Raw genomic sequence first — 16,865 nt, forward strand, 5'->3', positions numbered from 1 at the left:
AGTTGGTTATCTCGAACTAGTGCTTTTTACTTTTCCAATTTTTTTAAATTTATACTTGTTCCAATTCACGACTACTTATTGATGAGTGTTAATATTAGTTTCCTTTAAACGTCGTAATCAGCATAAAAACCTACCGTTAATGTAAGAATACGAAAAATATTACATATTTCATATTTAATTACTTACCTCTTCATCATTATAACACGTTTATTTTTTAATATTCAATATTGAAAATTCCGTTCTTAATAAGTTGACTGAATGGAACGGAATAGCTGCCAAACGCCCATAGATATAATATACTTAAAGACGACGTCTAACCGAGCTGTCACTGTTACCACTTTTGTTTAGGGTACGATTAACAATGTTTTTCTTATTTTTTCGCAACTGTATTAAAAAACGTCGTTCGATACACGTGCGGAAATGTCATTCTTCACTCGTCCCGAGTCTTGCCACTCGCCTGCGGCTCGTGGCAAGATATCTCGGTACTCGTGAAGTAATGACATACCTTCCGCACTAGCATCGAAATGTACTATTTCTTATTAAGCTTGTTATATTTGCATAATCGTGTTGCATCCATACCATAAAAAAAAATATAACAATAAGAAATATTTAAGTAGGTATTAGCACAAAAAAATAACATGAAACATAAAATTCATTTAGACGAACTCATAAATAACTGTGCTAAATGGTCTTCACTCACCTTGATGTCACGAAGTGAATCCTAGGACACACAACGTGACGCTGATTTTCAGTGAAGCCTAGTAATAACTAAAACTAGAACTCAAACTAAAACTAACTAGGTGGCACAAATATCCATGATAAAAAAAAAGTGGTCACAACATTAAGTTGTCCAAAATTAAGTAACAAAAACATAAGGATTGAATGAATAAAAGTAAGAACATTAGAATATGAATATAAACCCATACCTATTTGCGGTATACGGTAAAGTGTGAGTATAAGCCTTATAAAAACCGTCCACAGCAAACAAACTCGTCCACACTTTCTCAAGTGACCCGTGGTACGGGCGTCCGCGCCGCTTAGCAAAAGCTGCCGCGAAGCCTCCGAGCTCCACATTCGCGAGTGGACTGCGCACGAGTTCTGACGCCGACAGATTTCACATACATTTTTGTTATTAAATATTTATTACACTTGTTTATAATGGCGCAGCACTCATGGATCATATTTTCGGTGAGTTACTTTAGAAAGTTTTTAAATTAAAACACTGATATCATATTAGCATTATTAGTAAGTCGAGTAAATATTGCAATAACAATTGCAAAAAAAAAGCCTTAGATTAAAAAATATAAATAACATAAAACTAATAGGTCGAACATTAAAATACAAGTGTACCTATGTATGTAAATCTAGCTAGGCTACATATCAACTGTTCCAAAAGCCAAGGTTGATATTAGGTAGATATATTATTGATACACATCCATTAACCCTATACTATACTCCTTTGTACTTCTTGCTAATTGTATGTCATTTGTCTGTCTGTCATTTGAATGTCTTTTTGTATAATAAACAGTTTACTACTAAGGTGGTAGTACTAGTGCTCGACATGCTAATGCCCAATAGATGACACCCTGTTGTCACATCTATTGACAATTACTTAAGTTTCAAGATGATGTAATGTCAGTACCTCCCAGTAGTCCCAGTCTCAGTGGACTGCGTCGAGCACCAGTACCACAACCCCACTACTAATCCTGTCTTCAAATTTCCAGCAACTCTAGCACTAAGTTTAATTTATAAGTTGTTTTAATCGTCGTAATTGCTTTTTGCTTATTATTTAAATCACCTTTAATATTTCAATAGTAGGAGGAGTTCCTCAGTTTTGCCTTGTAATAAAAATATGGAGAAAATGTAAACGCATTAATTATGAGAAGAACAAAAATTTCTTAGCAAGTATTGTTTTTGAACCGCTTTATTTAATGACTTTGGCACACATTACGCAACAAAAAACGATGTGTTAATAACCTTTCTGGTAAAGAGGAAAATCTCTGAGTTCATTGCCTTAAAATATAACTGTACCGGCAACATATATTATTGGTGCTATAGGAGCCTACTAAATATAATTTTAAACACTAATTTATAAACTTAAAATATTCTTTTGTTATTTTTTCTGTTGGCACATTGATGCAAAGTGTCATTCACTTTATTGGCATAATGTTGTAAGTTATAAACTACCTAGTGATTTATATAACTATTGTATATAACTTACCTTGGTAACAGAATATCAAAATAGTTTATAAGGTTAAGTGGAAAATACGCTAGGCAATCATAAAACGTATAGGTAAACTCTTTTGCGGACCTACTACTTACACACACATTGATACAACTATTTAAAAGTAGGTAAAGTATTATAACTTATAAATAACAATAACCTATCTGAAGACAAGTAAATATAGATATATTATGTAATAGTGAAAAGCTTGCAAGTCATATTTATTTATTGTTTAAAATTAATAAGTCAGTTGTAAGTCAGTATTATTAGTAATATTAGGAACCAAATAACATGTAGGCATATGACAGTCGCCGTTGGGTTTACCGCAGATTATCCCCTAAGTCCTTCAGATAACTGTCAGAAAGTGACAGATATTTGTGTAAGACAATAATCGTTTCCAGCTCATTTCAACCAGAACTTTTACTCAAACGGGTTTTGAAAGTTTACGCTTCATCGTTAACCTGGGTATGGCACTGTTCTTAAATGTAAGGTATAAAGCCCTAGTGTCATTGGTCATTGTCATGGTACTTTTGACCACAATGTATGTCGTATTTGACCGAGATATTGTTCTCAGTAGATCGCGGCAGTTTACTGGTGATGCATTTTAAAGTAGGCGAGTTGTTTTGCTTGGTAATGTCACAAAGATTAGAGCTACCTACGATTAGTGACCAACATAGGACAAAGTACAATGTAAATGCAATTTAAAACAAACGAGACAAAACTAAGAGAAAAGCTTTACATAATTAATATGTTAAACCTACACAGCTTCATATGGATGACGAATATTTTACGATTATATGATGAATTGATAAATTCGACCACTCGATTTCGTGTATTTCGTTAAATGATATCTCCACTACTAGGCGTTTAAATGCTACTAATAGAATTGAAGTCGAGTGGTCAATACCACTAGATTCCAAATTACGATCGCCCGTATTTCAAAAATTAGCAATTCGCCGTTTTCCACCGATTTTCGAGTGACGAAATCGAGCGCTCGAATTTCAAAAATCGGCCCCCAGGTCTTTTAATGTCCTCAACTACAATTTTTTTGCAATTCACTCATACGTCTTTGTAATTGTGGCACTATTTCCTGGAACAATAAATCCGTTACAACTTATCTTCTTAATATTGTCTTCTCTCTAACGTGGTGTCACACACACTAAACATTGTAGATAAGGAAACAGTTGTTACCTTCCGTTGTTGACGGTACATGTGATGTTGCACTGATACGAGTACTACATATTGTACATATGATGTCCCACGGGTAAAGGTACCTTATGGCGGTTGGCGCTTACGCTATTATTAACGCCGCTCCAATATTATTGCGGCGCTATGCGACGTAAGTGCCGGCCGCCATAAGGTACCTTTTTCCGTGAAACGTCACATATGTAGATACAATCTTGCACGGGAGAGCTTCTTTGCGGTATATACTCGTATTTAATGCATTTATGATGCACTACACTGATACTGCAGACATAATAGACTATATAGGTATATCAAGCTAAATACAAACGTGGGTATAAGTTTTTTGTAAAGTCAATTTAAGCAGCCAATTTCGTACATATTTATGTACGACCTTAACTGAACTAAAAGTAAAAAGGAATTGTCTTTAATACCTGACTAAACTCGTTTTTTTAGGGTTCCGTACCCAAAGGGTAAAACGGGACCCTATTACTAAGACTGCTGTCCGTCCGTCCGTCCGCCCGTCCGTCTGTCACCAGGCTGTATCTCACGAACCGTGATAGCTAGACAGTTGAAATTTTCACAAATGATGTATTTCTGTTGCCGCTATAACAAGAAATACTAAAAACAGAATAAAATAAAGATTTAAGTGGGGCTCCCATACAACAAACGTGATTTTTGACCGAAGTTAAGCAACGTCGGGCGGGGTCAGTACTTGGATGGGTGACCGTTTTTTTGCCTTTTTTTACATTATGGTACGGAACCCTTTGTGCGCGAGTCCGACTCGCACTAGCCCGGTTTTTTATTTTTTGCTACACTGGGGCAGGCCCTGTTCCAGTTTAGTTTCTTGAAATTATCTTAAACAACCCTAATTATACGTGGCCTTTGAGGGTATTCAGCGCGATCTGAGTGTGTTAAGTGCTTTAAGGTAGCGGTCATAAGTATATCTTAAATATAACTCGTGAAATAAGAAAGCTATTCATGTCTGTAGAATGATATACTTACATAGTTTTTATTTTATTTTAATTGGTACGTGACATTTTATGAACTCACTTGTGAATCTATAACTACATATAACACGTATTTACCTACACATTGTTAATTTCATGTTATTTTTCTTTTCTTTCAACAGCTTTTTTTTTTATCATGGCCAAGATGCTCATTTCGTTAGTTCTAATTTTAAGTACACAATACCCCCGAATACTTTACGAAAATAAAATGACATATGAATCTGTGAATACTTACCGTTAGTAAATATTTACATACAAGTAAGTTACTTCTCTATATACATAACAAAATTCAGTATATATACATAACAGACCCAGAATTAAATTTTAATACTTAGTATAGTATAATATAAGTTTTCTTAGAACGGAATTTTCCATCCCATTCTTTGTCAATATTATGTTTTTTGGCTCGCCGCCAGGCCGCCAACACTGGCTATTTGACACAGTTTGTAGACTTTACTTGAATTGAAAGTTTTTATGTTGGTCAAACAGGGTCTTTGAATATATTTTTCAATGTACATAGGTACCGACACTTATCATACTTATTTAGGTAATATCGCGATTATTATTAGCTGAAATGGAACCGTCGGACCATGAACATGCATTGTCGAGCCAATGAAGGCCAAGAACGTTGAATTTCAAGTTGATATAAAACACGGTTATGCATTAAATATTCCATCATTCGGTTATAAGATGCGAGGTCTGCAAGGTAACTTTACAATTTCTATTCGAATTTTTAAACAATTAACTCTTTGTTTTATTAGACAAACAGTCAAAAATACTCTACATAATCTAAACATAAAACTAATTAAAAACTAAACTTAAATGTAAATATAAGCAACTCAATTTTGTCAACTTATTGTATATATCGGTTATATACCAAGAAACTAAATTTTATATTAATACCCCAGACAAACATAATTAGTTCCCTCCCCTTGAAGTTTCTTTGATGAGAGTGCATGACAACTGATTGTTTAGCGGCCCAAGAAAAAGTTACTTTTGTGCAACACATGAATTATTGGTGAACGTGAAAGTCGACGTCAAAGATATGTTTACTCTTTTCGCCTTATTACAAAGGAGTAACGGAGTAAGATGCAAAAGTGTAAACATATCTTTACGTCTACTGTACCTAAGTACGATAATATATGTTCGAAATCAATGAGTGATATAGATAATCAGGTAATAAACTAAGAGTGGTTCATATAATAAAATTGATTGATTGATTGATTACCAGAGAAATTAAATTTGCTTGCATAAACAAGTTGAAAAGGAAAGTGGAGTGAACCACTTTTATACATAACGTAATTAGGTATGTTTATACTAAACAACGAAATAGTAAACATATTAATTTAGGATGCCTATGGCAGACTAGGTTTCACTTTCTTCGACAAATCCAGTTCGGTGCAGACGTGAGGTGCAAAAAGTTTCACTCTAGACAAAAAATTGATCAAAAAATTGACATCTTTCGAAGCTAGCACTTTCACCTCTCGACATTGTTTAATTGAAATAGATTTGAACGATTTCAACGTTATTAGTCACATAGGCATCAATTTATTTCGTTTTTAAAGATACCTAATTATGTATAAAGAAATATTTATATTTTTAAGATAATAATGAAAAGGTATCTTGTCATACCTGTAAAAAGTGACAAAAACACGCGTTAGGTATTCGGATACCTTCTTGGAAAGAAATAAAGTTTTAAAAAATATGGTAAATTTGATTCAAATACTAAACTTAAAAAAGTTTATTTAACCTTTGACCTTTAAATAAACAAATATTCTTAATAGTTTTAAAGCTCAAATTTCTATTAAGTCTATCTTAATTATTCTCAGAAAAAGTTCTAAAGTCTCTTAGTAATCTTAGTTTGTTGGTGAAATGTTACAAAGTCGAATAAATGTGAATGTGGGCAGTGCAAGATGACTTCCCGTACTTGATAATCAAATGCAGAGAAATCGAAGCCGGTTTTCTAAATTAAGGATACGATTTAAAAGTATCTTTTTGTCTTCGAGGCCAATGAACTTTCTTTGAGCATTTGCATTAGGTACGTAATAAAATGCAGCAATATCAAGTGAAATTACTGGACTTGAAAAATGTTAGCACAAAAAGTTAAGACTTAAGAGGACAACTATTAAAAAGCACTTTTTATCATATAATAGTCCTAAACGGAGCTTGAGCAATAAATTTCTATGAAAATACCTACTATAATTATTTCCTATAAACATTTCCATTAAATTGAGTCGTTTACATTTCCCTCCCTAACACGAGTGCACTGCCCACGTACGTGCCCACAACAGTATCTCGATTGCGAAATGGACCATCGACCTCTTTTTACTTCGAATATTTTTATTTTTCTATAATCTTTGTAGTGTTACTAAGTATAATTTAATACGAGTCCAATATTTAGTACTCTCAATTCGGTATTATAATTACCGAGTGTACTAAACCAATTACAATGTATGAAAGCGGGTAGTCTACGAGATTTTTTCCTTTAATATTTTATTGATAACATGGGAATCAAAGGCATATTAATATATATTATCAAAGTAATATATTACTCGTACGTATAGTACATAAATAGTACCTAACTAATAAAATATGTCATAATACTAACTCAATACTATTATGTAATTTTACAGATTTTACAGTAAGTTTTTGTAAAATTTGTAAGTAAGACGAGGTAGAAAAAGTCCGAATGTGTTCTGATATCAAATTTTTCTTTAGTTAAAGTACTATTTATTTCGATTCATCATGCAGGTCAATATATGTTTAAGTACTTATCGGTGATTTTCCTTGGCATTGTTTGGGAAACTGGGCCAGGTGAAAATTTGCCGAATTTGCATTAATCGCAGCTGTTTCCAAAACAATAGATTGTGTGAACTGGGACGCTTTATAAAATAGCGGTCAATAGATCTATACAATCGTCATTTGTATTTCTAAAATGGCATACTTCCATAAAATGATATGCGATTAAACGAGCATAAACCTTTGATTGTAAAATGTAAACAACAAAAGAAATGGATGATGGTTGTCAATGTGCTTACCACGGTTGATGTAATGTTGTAAATTATAATATTAAGTATATTTGAATTAGGTATGTATTTATGAGTCACACATACTTGAAATACATTTTTAGGATTCTATTGAATATTTCCAAAATTTGCAAAAACGCGAAATCAATTTGGCTGGGTTTCATTTAGGGTAAAACCAGTTTCCTGAATTTTCTTGATGTATACTTATGTACAACTGCGCAAAGTAATTAACGATTTAACTCAAGCTTTGTAGTTACTAGTTTTTTTAGACAACCCTTTTTTAGATGTAAAACATTTAAAAGGTCATTTATATATTTTACCTTGACTTTTCCCATTTTCTCTTAGTACTCATTAGCCTTTTACCAGTTTTGAATAGTCGTGTTATTTTATGTTAGTGTGCATGTCAATGCATCCAAATTACTTAACCAATATTTTTCACAATACATTCTAACTTAAAATATTTAATTAGAACATTATTACAATTTATAAATTAGTAGGTTGTGGAGTTAACATAGCAACTTAAAATATATTTTTTAAATAAGTACAAAACGAATGTTGTTAAGTTAAACTAATATTTAGTATTATCCCAATTTCCAGGTGTTGCTGACATGCTGCCTTATAGAGGTATCTTCGCGGCCTTCTGACAGCGAGTAAGTATATTTTTAATATGCACATTCATATTTGATACTTTCTAATGGTAATGATTCACATAAATAATTTATATTTGTATTTAATCATGAGATGAAATATAAAGCCAGTAGCAATTAATTAAAAGTCTTCATTGATTAAGTTTTTGGAATTAATGAGTAATTATTTGATTGGATTATAAGTCTTACTACACGGAAAGAATTGAACGTTTTAAAAATGAGTACCTACTAGATTTTGTATCGTTTACCATGGATAAATTTAAAAATATTACCTTAATAATTATGATCGTCTTGATTACGATCCAATTCTGTATGACAGACAATAGTACCTAAAACATTAATATTTGACTGTCATGTATAGTGTCATACATAAAATAAATGGAAATAATTATAATAATGTGAAATGTAATAAAAGTGTAAAAAGGCCTTGCGCTTTTACTAGTAGATCGGAAAATGCACATGTAATAAATTAAAAGCACAACTAACCAACACAAAACGTCGAGAATGTCAATGAAGGAGTAAGAGGAAAATTTAATTTAACTTCGCCGTTATGTGTCAAAGTCATTAACGTCGAAATTCTACGTCAAAATCGTAAAAAGTCAATAAATTGAAAACATTGAGGTCTTTCCATTTTAATTGTAAATGTGTGTAAAAGAGTACAAGTTCCTTATAACTACACCTACGATTACAAGATTTGTACCCCTTTTCTTTTCACTAGAGTCACTTTTGTATGTGTCATTAATTAGTCAGTCGTTAAATGTCATTGGAGATAAAATGATGACCATAACGTCTTACTTTCTAGTACTTTTACAATTTTGAGAATTTATTACCAAATTATATGAGTAGTAATCTAGACACTTTTGAAGTTTAACAACTTTGATACAGAACGCCGTCAAAGCAGATTTGCTTTGGATAGTATAAACTGTCTTATATCTACAAATTTAAAGATTTTTGCGGTGCCTCTTACTCTTACTAACTTCTCATTCCTCTGCGTTTAATATCCATGCGGCACACAATAATACTAGTGGACGGAGGTTCTTCACCGGGCGTTGTAATGGTTCAAGTATTTATGGTGATTCTATTAACGCTTAACACTTGCTTACTAAGAGTTCGAATGTAAAATAGCAAACATTAATATTTACGTAGTTAGTTTCGCTTATCAAAATTACTAAGATTTTAGTAAAATAATGAGGATAATTTGTCGATGAAACTACCGCCTGCGCATAGTATGTCTTAATTGGCTTCACGCTGAATTCATAACAAGCTTGGGCAAGGTGTTTAAAATAATAATATCTATAAACAAGTACTGACGTCAATATGTTTTTGTTGCGTTTCAGGTCAGCGACTTCGCTGAGATTTGATATACCTGAAGAAGCAACGGATGACATCAACGATGAAGAAGAATTGCCACGAGAACAAATCAGATATCTTGATATTGATAATAACAATACGCAAGAGATTTTAGACAAAATAAGTGCTATTAACAAAGGACTAATAAAACCCAATAGGATGCGAAACAAAAACTCGCAAACTCATACTCTAGGAGATTACGTTCTAGACGCATCTACTCTAGAGAAAATACAGCAAATTATATCAGATAGCAAACTAAATGGTTATACTAATGTTCAAAAGAAGCAAGAGAGTAATTACCTTAAAAGTCAAAATATAAAACAAAATCGATATGACAGTTCAAGGGCATTGCATTATGGAGTACTCCCAGCTGATTTATCGGCTGCTAATCAAGCGCAGAGCAATACGGCACGTGTCCCATATATTACAAGTATACCTGTCCTCGTTATGCCTTCACCATCAAATAATTTATACGATCAGTATGCACAAAACAATTTTAATACCATAGAGTCTGACTCTCAATTCCAGACACGACAAAGACCACCGATTTCACTTCCTTTTAATATAAATTGGCCATTGGCGCCATACTTTCCTATTCTAGTCAAAGATCCATTACTTGGGTTTCTTCATGGCGGTGGATGGAATAATTTCTTTGAATATGGCCAAAACGCTGACGTGTGCAACAGAAAGCAAAAAGCTATAGAAGATGGAACTGAAGAATTGACTGAAGTTGAAGAAGGAAATACAAATGAAAATGTAAATTTGTTTGTACCGGAAACCAAAAAAAATGCTAGAGAAGCAAGAGCGATTAGAAAAAGGACTGTCTCAACGGAAGCCCCCAAAATGAAGATTCCGGAAAGTTCAAAGAAATTGAAAAAGTTTTTCAGCAAACCTCTTGCGGATACAACTGCTGCAAAACCTGTCAAACCCGAAACACCTGCACAAGGCACAAAAACCGTGCCAAAAGACGATGATTTGAGATTTCACATGGGTTCGTTTTCGTTATTTGGAGGTCGGCCATCTGTGCCTGCGTATAATCCTGGGTTTTTCATAAATAAACTTAAAGTGAGAAGAGGAGGCGTAGCTATTGCGGGCCCGGGTGGAGTAGCAACTGCTGGAAAAGGAGGAGCAGCCATAGTTGGTCCTGGTGGTTTGGCCTACACGCAGCCAGGAGGCCTTGCTGTCGCCGGGCCATCCTCTCGAGTTGTGGCTCTCACCTCTGACGTAGATCTGTCAAGTATCGTGACGCGTCTGCAGCAGCAGCAAGCCGCTACCGACGGTTCGGTCCCAAGATTATTAGAAGCGATACCGGAAGGCAAAATTGTTGCTATAGGGCCTACAATTTACTACCATCCTGAATCAAACTAAACGCTTTTTTCTTGCTTTCCTAATTTCTCATCTTAACCTTGTTTCTTTTCTTCTTTCCTCTTATTAAACTTCTTTTTCTTTCTTGTTAGAAGATGGGGAGTCTGGAGAAGATTTCGAGGAGGAGGAGAATACTCGGGATACGACGCGTATAGTGGATACAACCAACGACCGGAAGAGTATCAATTTGATGGATTAAACTTTGTACAATCGCCGGCTGTTGGAGACAGTACTTTCACTTTGTTTTTGAAACCAGTTGCGCATGCCGTAAATGGCCCTAAGGGGACGGCGATCGCGAATCCAGTTTCTCATGTGATTATAGGGTCTGGGCACAAGGGAAATGTAGTGTTTAATCCTAGGGCGTCCGCTATAGTTGGCCCTGGAGGCATTGCTCATGCCCAATCTGATCTCTACTTGTATGAACATAATCTGATATAATAAAAATCGTATATTTGATATACCTAAAATAGACCGAAAGAGGCTAAAAGAATAGTTCATCATTTATCATAATAATTCATTGTGTGTAACTAAAATTTAATGATGCTTTAATAGACTGAAATTACCTATTTCGAAAAACACATTCGAATGATGTCTTGAAATTGTTTTTCGAAACGAATGGAATAACTATTTAGTAAATTTTGTAATTAGTTTGTACCTACTTATTAAGGTTATTGTGTATTAATTAAATTAAAATATTTAATAATGATACTTATTGTTTTATTTCCTAAAAGCTTGAATAATGTTTGTATAACTATGCTATGTTTAAAAAAGTAGGAGGAACAATATTTAAAAAATAATCAAATCTACTTTGAGCACCAAAACTTCGGTGGTTCTGAAAAATATTATATTTTATTACGCCAGAAGTACCACCCTGCAAAAAAGTTTTTTTTTCTGCTACTGCTACTTCCACATCGACCAACCACCATGACTGTTTTCCCAACGATTCAGATGCTATCGGTCTACAGCCGTAATTGCGTTGAAAGTTTGTGCAGGCGCTCTGTGTTAGTTTATTATTAGAACGATACAAATTCGAACTAATATTAGTATTTTATGTTGTTAATTCTACGATACTTCAAAATGTAAGATAAAGACTTGTATTTTTAAAATATTATTCGACATTAGGCACCTGAACTAAATAACTGAGATTGAAAATTTACTTAGTTATTAGGCATGCTTATTGCATATTAAATTTAACAATAATTCATTGTGCGAACAAATATCACCCGTTAATTAAAACAGGAATATGGAATTTATTCGTATTTAATAGTTATAATTCACAAGTATTAATTCACATCCAAAATAGAATAGTTGAAATAGATTAACATAATATAAACTCCCTTTATTTATAGCGCAACAGTCCAATACCTGCCATTTTACGGCGGCGGCAAGGGCCAATATCTAGAAGTAAAGACCAACAACCGAGGAGTTGTCATCAGTGAAGTCATAGTATCGGAAGAAAAAATAAGCAGCGAAAACGTAGTTAAAAATATCGATGAGAGCCTCTTATCTAAAGTACTAGCCAAGAATCTTCAAAACCTGCAATCTTTATCCAGTGGTTTGATAAAGCTTCACAATCTTGGGAGAAAGACTGGTGCTTTAAATAACAGTGACAAGGAAAGGTTCCGGTCCCAACTGGCATCCCTGGGGGAGGATGCTTCGAACACTATCAAGCTAATTGATGAAGTTGGAGAAAATGTTGACGTTTTGTTCAAAAGTGGATCGAAGAGGCAGTATGAGAATGATGAGGAGGATGTAAGTATGACCAACGCATGTCTGTACATTAAGTAACAACACGTGGATTATTGCAGTTAAAATCATATCAAAAATGACGTTAAGAAAGTATTTTTTAATCCGATTATTTTTTATACAAATTCACAAATCATAATACGAGTAACTTACGATATTGATAAAAAATATAAAAAGCTAATTTTAAGGGATTTATAGTGCCTTGAGCGGCTAGTTTCTAACTCCATAAACATAAAATATATACTTCTATAGGCACTTCTTTTATAATGCAGCGCCATCTGAACATAGCAGCACGTTCATCCTCATTTGCAATTTATTGCGCGAGAAGACGTAAGGCGGTCTTACATTGGATGCGCATCCGCACACCGCTCCGGTGTGCGAGCGGGATAGCGTTATAGTTATCGTGATTTGGATTCTTATAATTTAGGCTCAGGCAAATTTGTATTGTAATATTAATCATGATTTAATTGAACGGGTGTTTACAAAAACAACATATCTGCTTAAAGCGGTTGACACTTTTTTAAGAATATTGTTAATCGTTTCAGGTGTCAACCAGTGTAGTCAGTTATGTTGTTTTTTGTAAACATCCCATCAATTTAATAAATGGCCATACCGAGATTTATTCTGGAGACTCTTGCTTCGTAGGCAGGGTCACTAACGACTAGGCTAGGAGGCCATCAAAACTTAATAGAGGAGTTAAACTAAGTCTGTTACAGGTCGGTGAAGAGGGCGTTGGTATTGACTCGCCCGACGATGGGGACAATATTGGATTCCCAATATCGGGCATCACTATTGCTGAAGCCAAACCTGTTGGTAAGTAAAATTAGGTACTTTAGTAACCTCTCTTGGACTGAATTTAGCAACGAATAGTTTTGAAATTATGATAAAATTAGGTATTTAATACCTTATTGATTTGACTTGATTAAATCCTTTATTTAACGCTGAACGTAGAAATTTTAAGATAAATATACAAAGTCTAGTGGCGATAAGTCGTACATTGTACGTGTAACGTAAAACAATCCATAATACAAATTCTGATGACGATATTGTATCTTGCAGGTCTAGCAGTGATAGGCGAGCAGGGTCTAGCAGCATCGCGCCCTCAAGCCACCGCCGTGGCCGTGTCAGGCGTTGCGCTCGCCCGCCCCGTCGCCACCGCCATCGCGGGTGTCAATCCTGCGCATCTGGGCATTAACTTCCAAGTCAATAATAAACATGAAGCGTAGGCTTTTGGGTAATGGTACATTACCGAAGCTGAGCTACGTCTTACCTTACAAGCGGCACTGTCAGTTGGTGAAGTGTCTTTGATATTTTTCGCACAGTGCTGCAGTGGTCACACTCTTTTATTAAGGAATTAGGATAGTGACTAATTTAAAAAAAATGTGATGGTTAATTTTAATGTGTGATGTGATTATGTTTAGTCTTTCAAATGTGCATTTATATTTAATAATAAATTATTACCTTAATTGTAAATCTCCTTTACTTATACATCTATTAAACCTCTGGGCTCAATTATCAGATGTTTGCAATGGATGGCAGAAGCTTTCGAAAAAAACAGTGTCTGCACCAAATATTTTAGGTGCCAAAAGTGAACCCCGAGCTCAACCTAAACCTGAAGTAGGGAGAAGTGGGCTTTATTACTTAGAAAGCGGAAATAAAGAGGAGGATTAGGCACAGCATGGGCTCTGTAAGGAATACAATTAAACATCCTAATCCCCTTGAGGCAGTTCTAATTAGATCCACAGGAAAGTACATTGACTTGACTCTGGATTATTTCAAGTACTTGAGCAAATGAATTGTGACTTTTAAATGCTAGAGGAGGTGTTTTCATAAATAAACGTTGCTTTTCCGGTTCTTCACTTGTATATTTTTATAATAAATAGTTTGAAAAGTAAATTTTTCAAGGTCCGACAGATGCGTAGGTATCAGCTACAAGTACCTACTAGACTTAAATGCGTATTACTTGGGTAAAATATTGCGATCTAGATCTTAACTGTTTGCATTAAATTGACGACTTTATTTGTATCACTTACTATACCACGAGCTCACTAAATTAACATCTATGAAGCGCAAATCATGACTCACTTTTACCTACAAGTTTATGCTAAATTCCATATCAAGAGTATTATCAAGCCATTACTTGCCTCTTGTTTTAACAGTAACTCTTCGCCCCCGCAATTTAAGCACTGGATATGAACATATTAATAGATATGTTAGAACTAAGGACATGTCGTGGCTGGCCCGGCATAGAGAAGAGTGGCGATAACTCCACTGACAATAAGAGCATAGCTCTTAAATATTGATGATGAGGACATGTCACTAGCTTGACTAGCTATTATTTCCACGTGATGAATTACAGCCAGAACTCTTAATAATTTAAAACTTGTGTACTGTAACCGCACAACAGGTATTCGTGAGTAATGTCCAAACAGGTTCAAGGAAAGAAAACAAACCGCGGCGACATTCTGAGAAAATAATTGTCAACTGGAAGCATTGAATTCTTGAAATTATGTTTGTCACGGTAACTTCCAGTCTTTGTTATCTTAATCTGTCTTACGTTAGGAATAAACCAATTTAATTGTTTCTGGAAGTCTCTAAATTTGGATGCTATTTTGTAATCCTTAAAAGCAAAAGAGGGCTAAAATGATAGCGGTGTAGTTACCTAAGTATACGGTAGTATACGGTTAGTATAAAAATATTGTAAAAATTAGAAAATCTTAAAAAATGGAGGCAAAACTGAAGGAAAGCGGACTCCGGGGGACTCTGGAACAGATTATGCTATTGATATAAAACTGCTCACTGAACCATTACGTATACTCATTGGTCTATTGATAAATTCAGTTTGTGATCATATTTTTATGATGCCATTTGCTGGCGCCTAGGCACAAAATCTTCTAAATTACCTTTGTGATAACCACCATATTATTATTATTGGCTCAGGCGTTTCACATGTGCATTATATGTGTACCTACAAACTTAACTTACATATATTGCATTGTTTATTAGCTTATATATAGTCGAGTTCACAAACATCTTTAACCTCTAAGAAACCGACAATAAGATCGTGTACACCTATTTTTGGAATATTGGCTTGTTATGTTTGCAGTTTAAGGAATACATATGGATATTTATGGGGTTTCCTGAAGTATATTTGCCTACTGTAAATGTAGGTTTGAAAGGGTAGGGGAGGTAGGGGACTATTGGGTGGCTCGGCCACCCTCTTGTTAAGTCCTGATTTACAAGGGGGTGCCCGAGCCTCCCGACTGCCCAATGGTCCCAGATCCCTTACCTCTCCTAATTTAAAGTCTTAACACTATTAGCACCCTCTGTATAAGTATGTTGTAAGGAGTGAAGGACCACCGGATAGACTGCACGATCGATAATTTAGTTTGTCTAGAATAAGAATACGTCATATAGGTTTAAAGTGTATCTACTAAGCCTTGACTAAGACTATCTATTGGATCTACGCCAAAGCATAACGATAAACAATAAATACCTTGAAAATACCGGAATCAACTATTACAGGCGCTATTGGTAAACAATATAAAATGAGCTTTAGCCATTAGCAACAGAATATTATGTGATGCGCCTTCTTAAAAATTACTGATGAAATGGTTTTAAAGTTTTAAGCGTTAAAGGAGGCCCACTCACTGACACATTAATATGGTAAACTCACTTGCTTATATAATACTAGCTGTTGCCCGCGACTTCGTCCGCGTGGAATCTTATCTTCAACATTTTACATCTTTAGTACCTATAATTTTCATATCCAAGCAATGTTGAAATTAAGTACTTTTCTTTTTTAGCAAGTTGTTTGAAGTTTTAAGTCAAGTGGATTTTGATGTTGGTTGCTGAAATTACTTTTCTTGTACCTATTCTCATAATAGGTACCTATGCCCTTATACAAAGATTCAAGTTCCGCATTCCGCACTCACAAAATATCTGATCTCCATACAAACTTTCAACCCCTTTCTCACCACCTTGGGGGATGATTTTCAAAAATGCTGAAATTAGTTTTCTTGTATTTTAATCTTTTTACGAAGTTTCAAATTCCTAGCTTAAAAGAAAACTTTAACCCCATACAAACTTTCATCCCCTTTCTAACCCCCTTAGGGGTTGAATTTTTCAAAATCGCTTCTTATCTCTTGTACACTTTATAAATGCAATCTGGTGTGCCAATTTCAACTTTCTGGCTTTTGTAGTTTCGGCTCTGCGTTGATGAATCAGTCAGTCAGTCAGTCAGTCAGGACACTTGCATTTATATATAAAATATATATAGATTATATATTATATATAGATAGATAGATAGAAGATT

General features: G+C 34.4%; 1 protein-coding gene across 1 annotated transcript; it reads left to right on the top strand.

Annotated features, from left to right (window-relative positions):
• The first annotated feature begins 1,037 nt into the window (after positions 1-1,037).
• Positions 1,038-13,846, top strand: LOC134665763 (uncharacterized). Its single transcript, XM_063522737.1, has 7 exons — positions 1,038-1,188; positions 8,040-8,092; positions 9,427-10,718; positions 10,926-11,220; positions 12,154-12,556; positions 13,267-13,363; positions 13,610-13,846. The coding sequence occupies exons 1-7, from the start codon at positions 1,159-1,161 to the stop codon at positions 13,774-13,776; spliced, it is 2,337 nt and encodes a 778-aa protein (XP_063378807.1). The 5' UTR covers positions 1,038-1,158; the 3' UTR covers positions 13,777-13,846.
• Positions 13,847-16,865: the final 3,019 nt, after the last annotated feature.

This window comes from Cydia fagiglandana, chromosome 7, assembly GCF_963556715.1.
Source record: "Cydia fagiglandana chromosome 7, ilCydFagi1.1, whole genome shotgun sequence".
Lineage (NCBI taxonomy): Eukaryota > Metazoa > Arthropoda > Insecta > Lepidoptera > Tortricidae > Cydia > Cydia fagiglandana.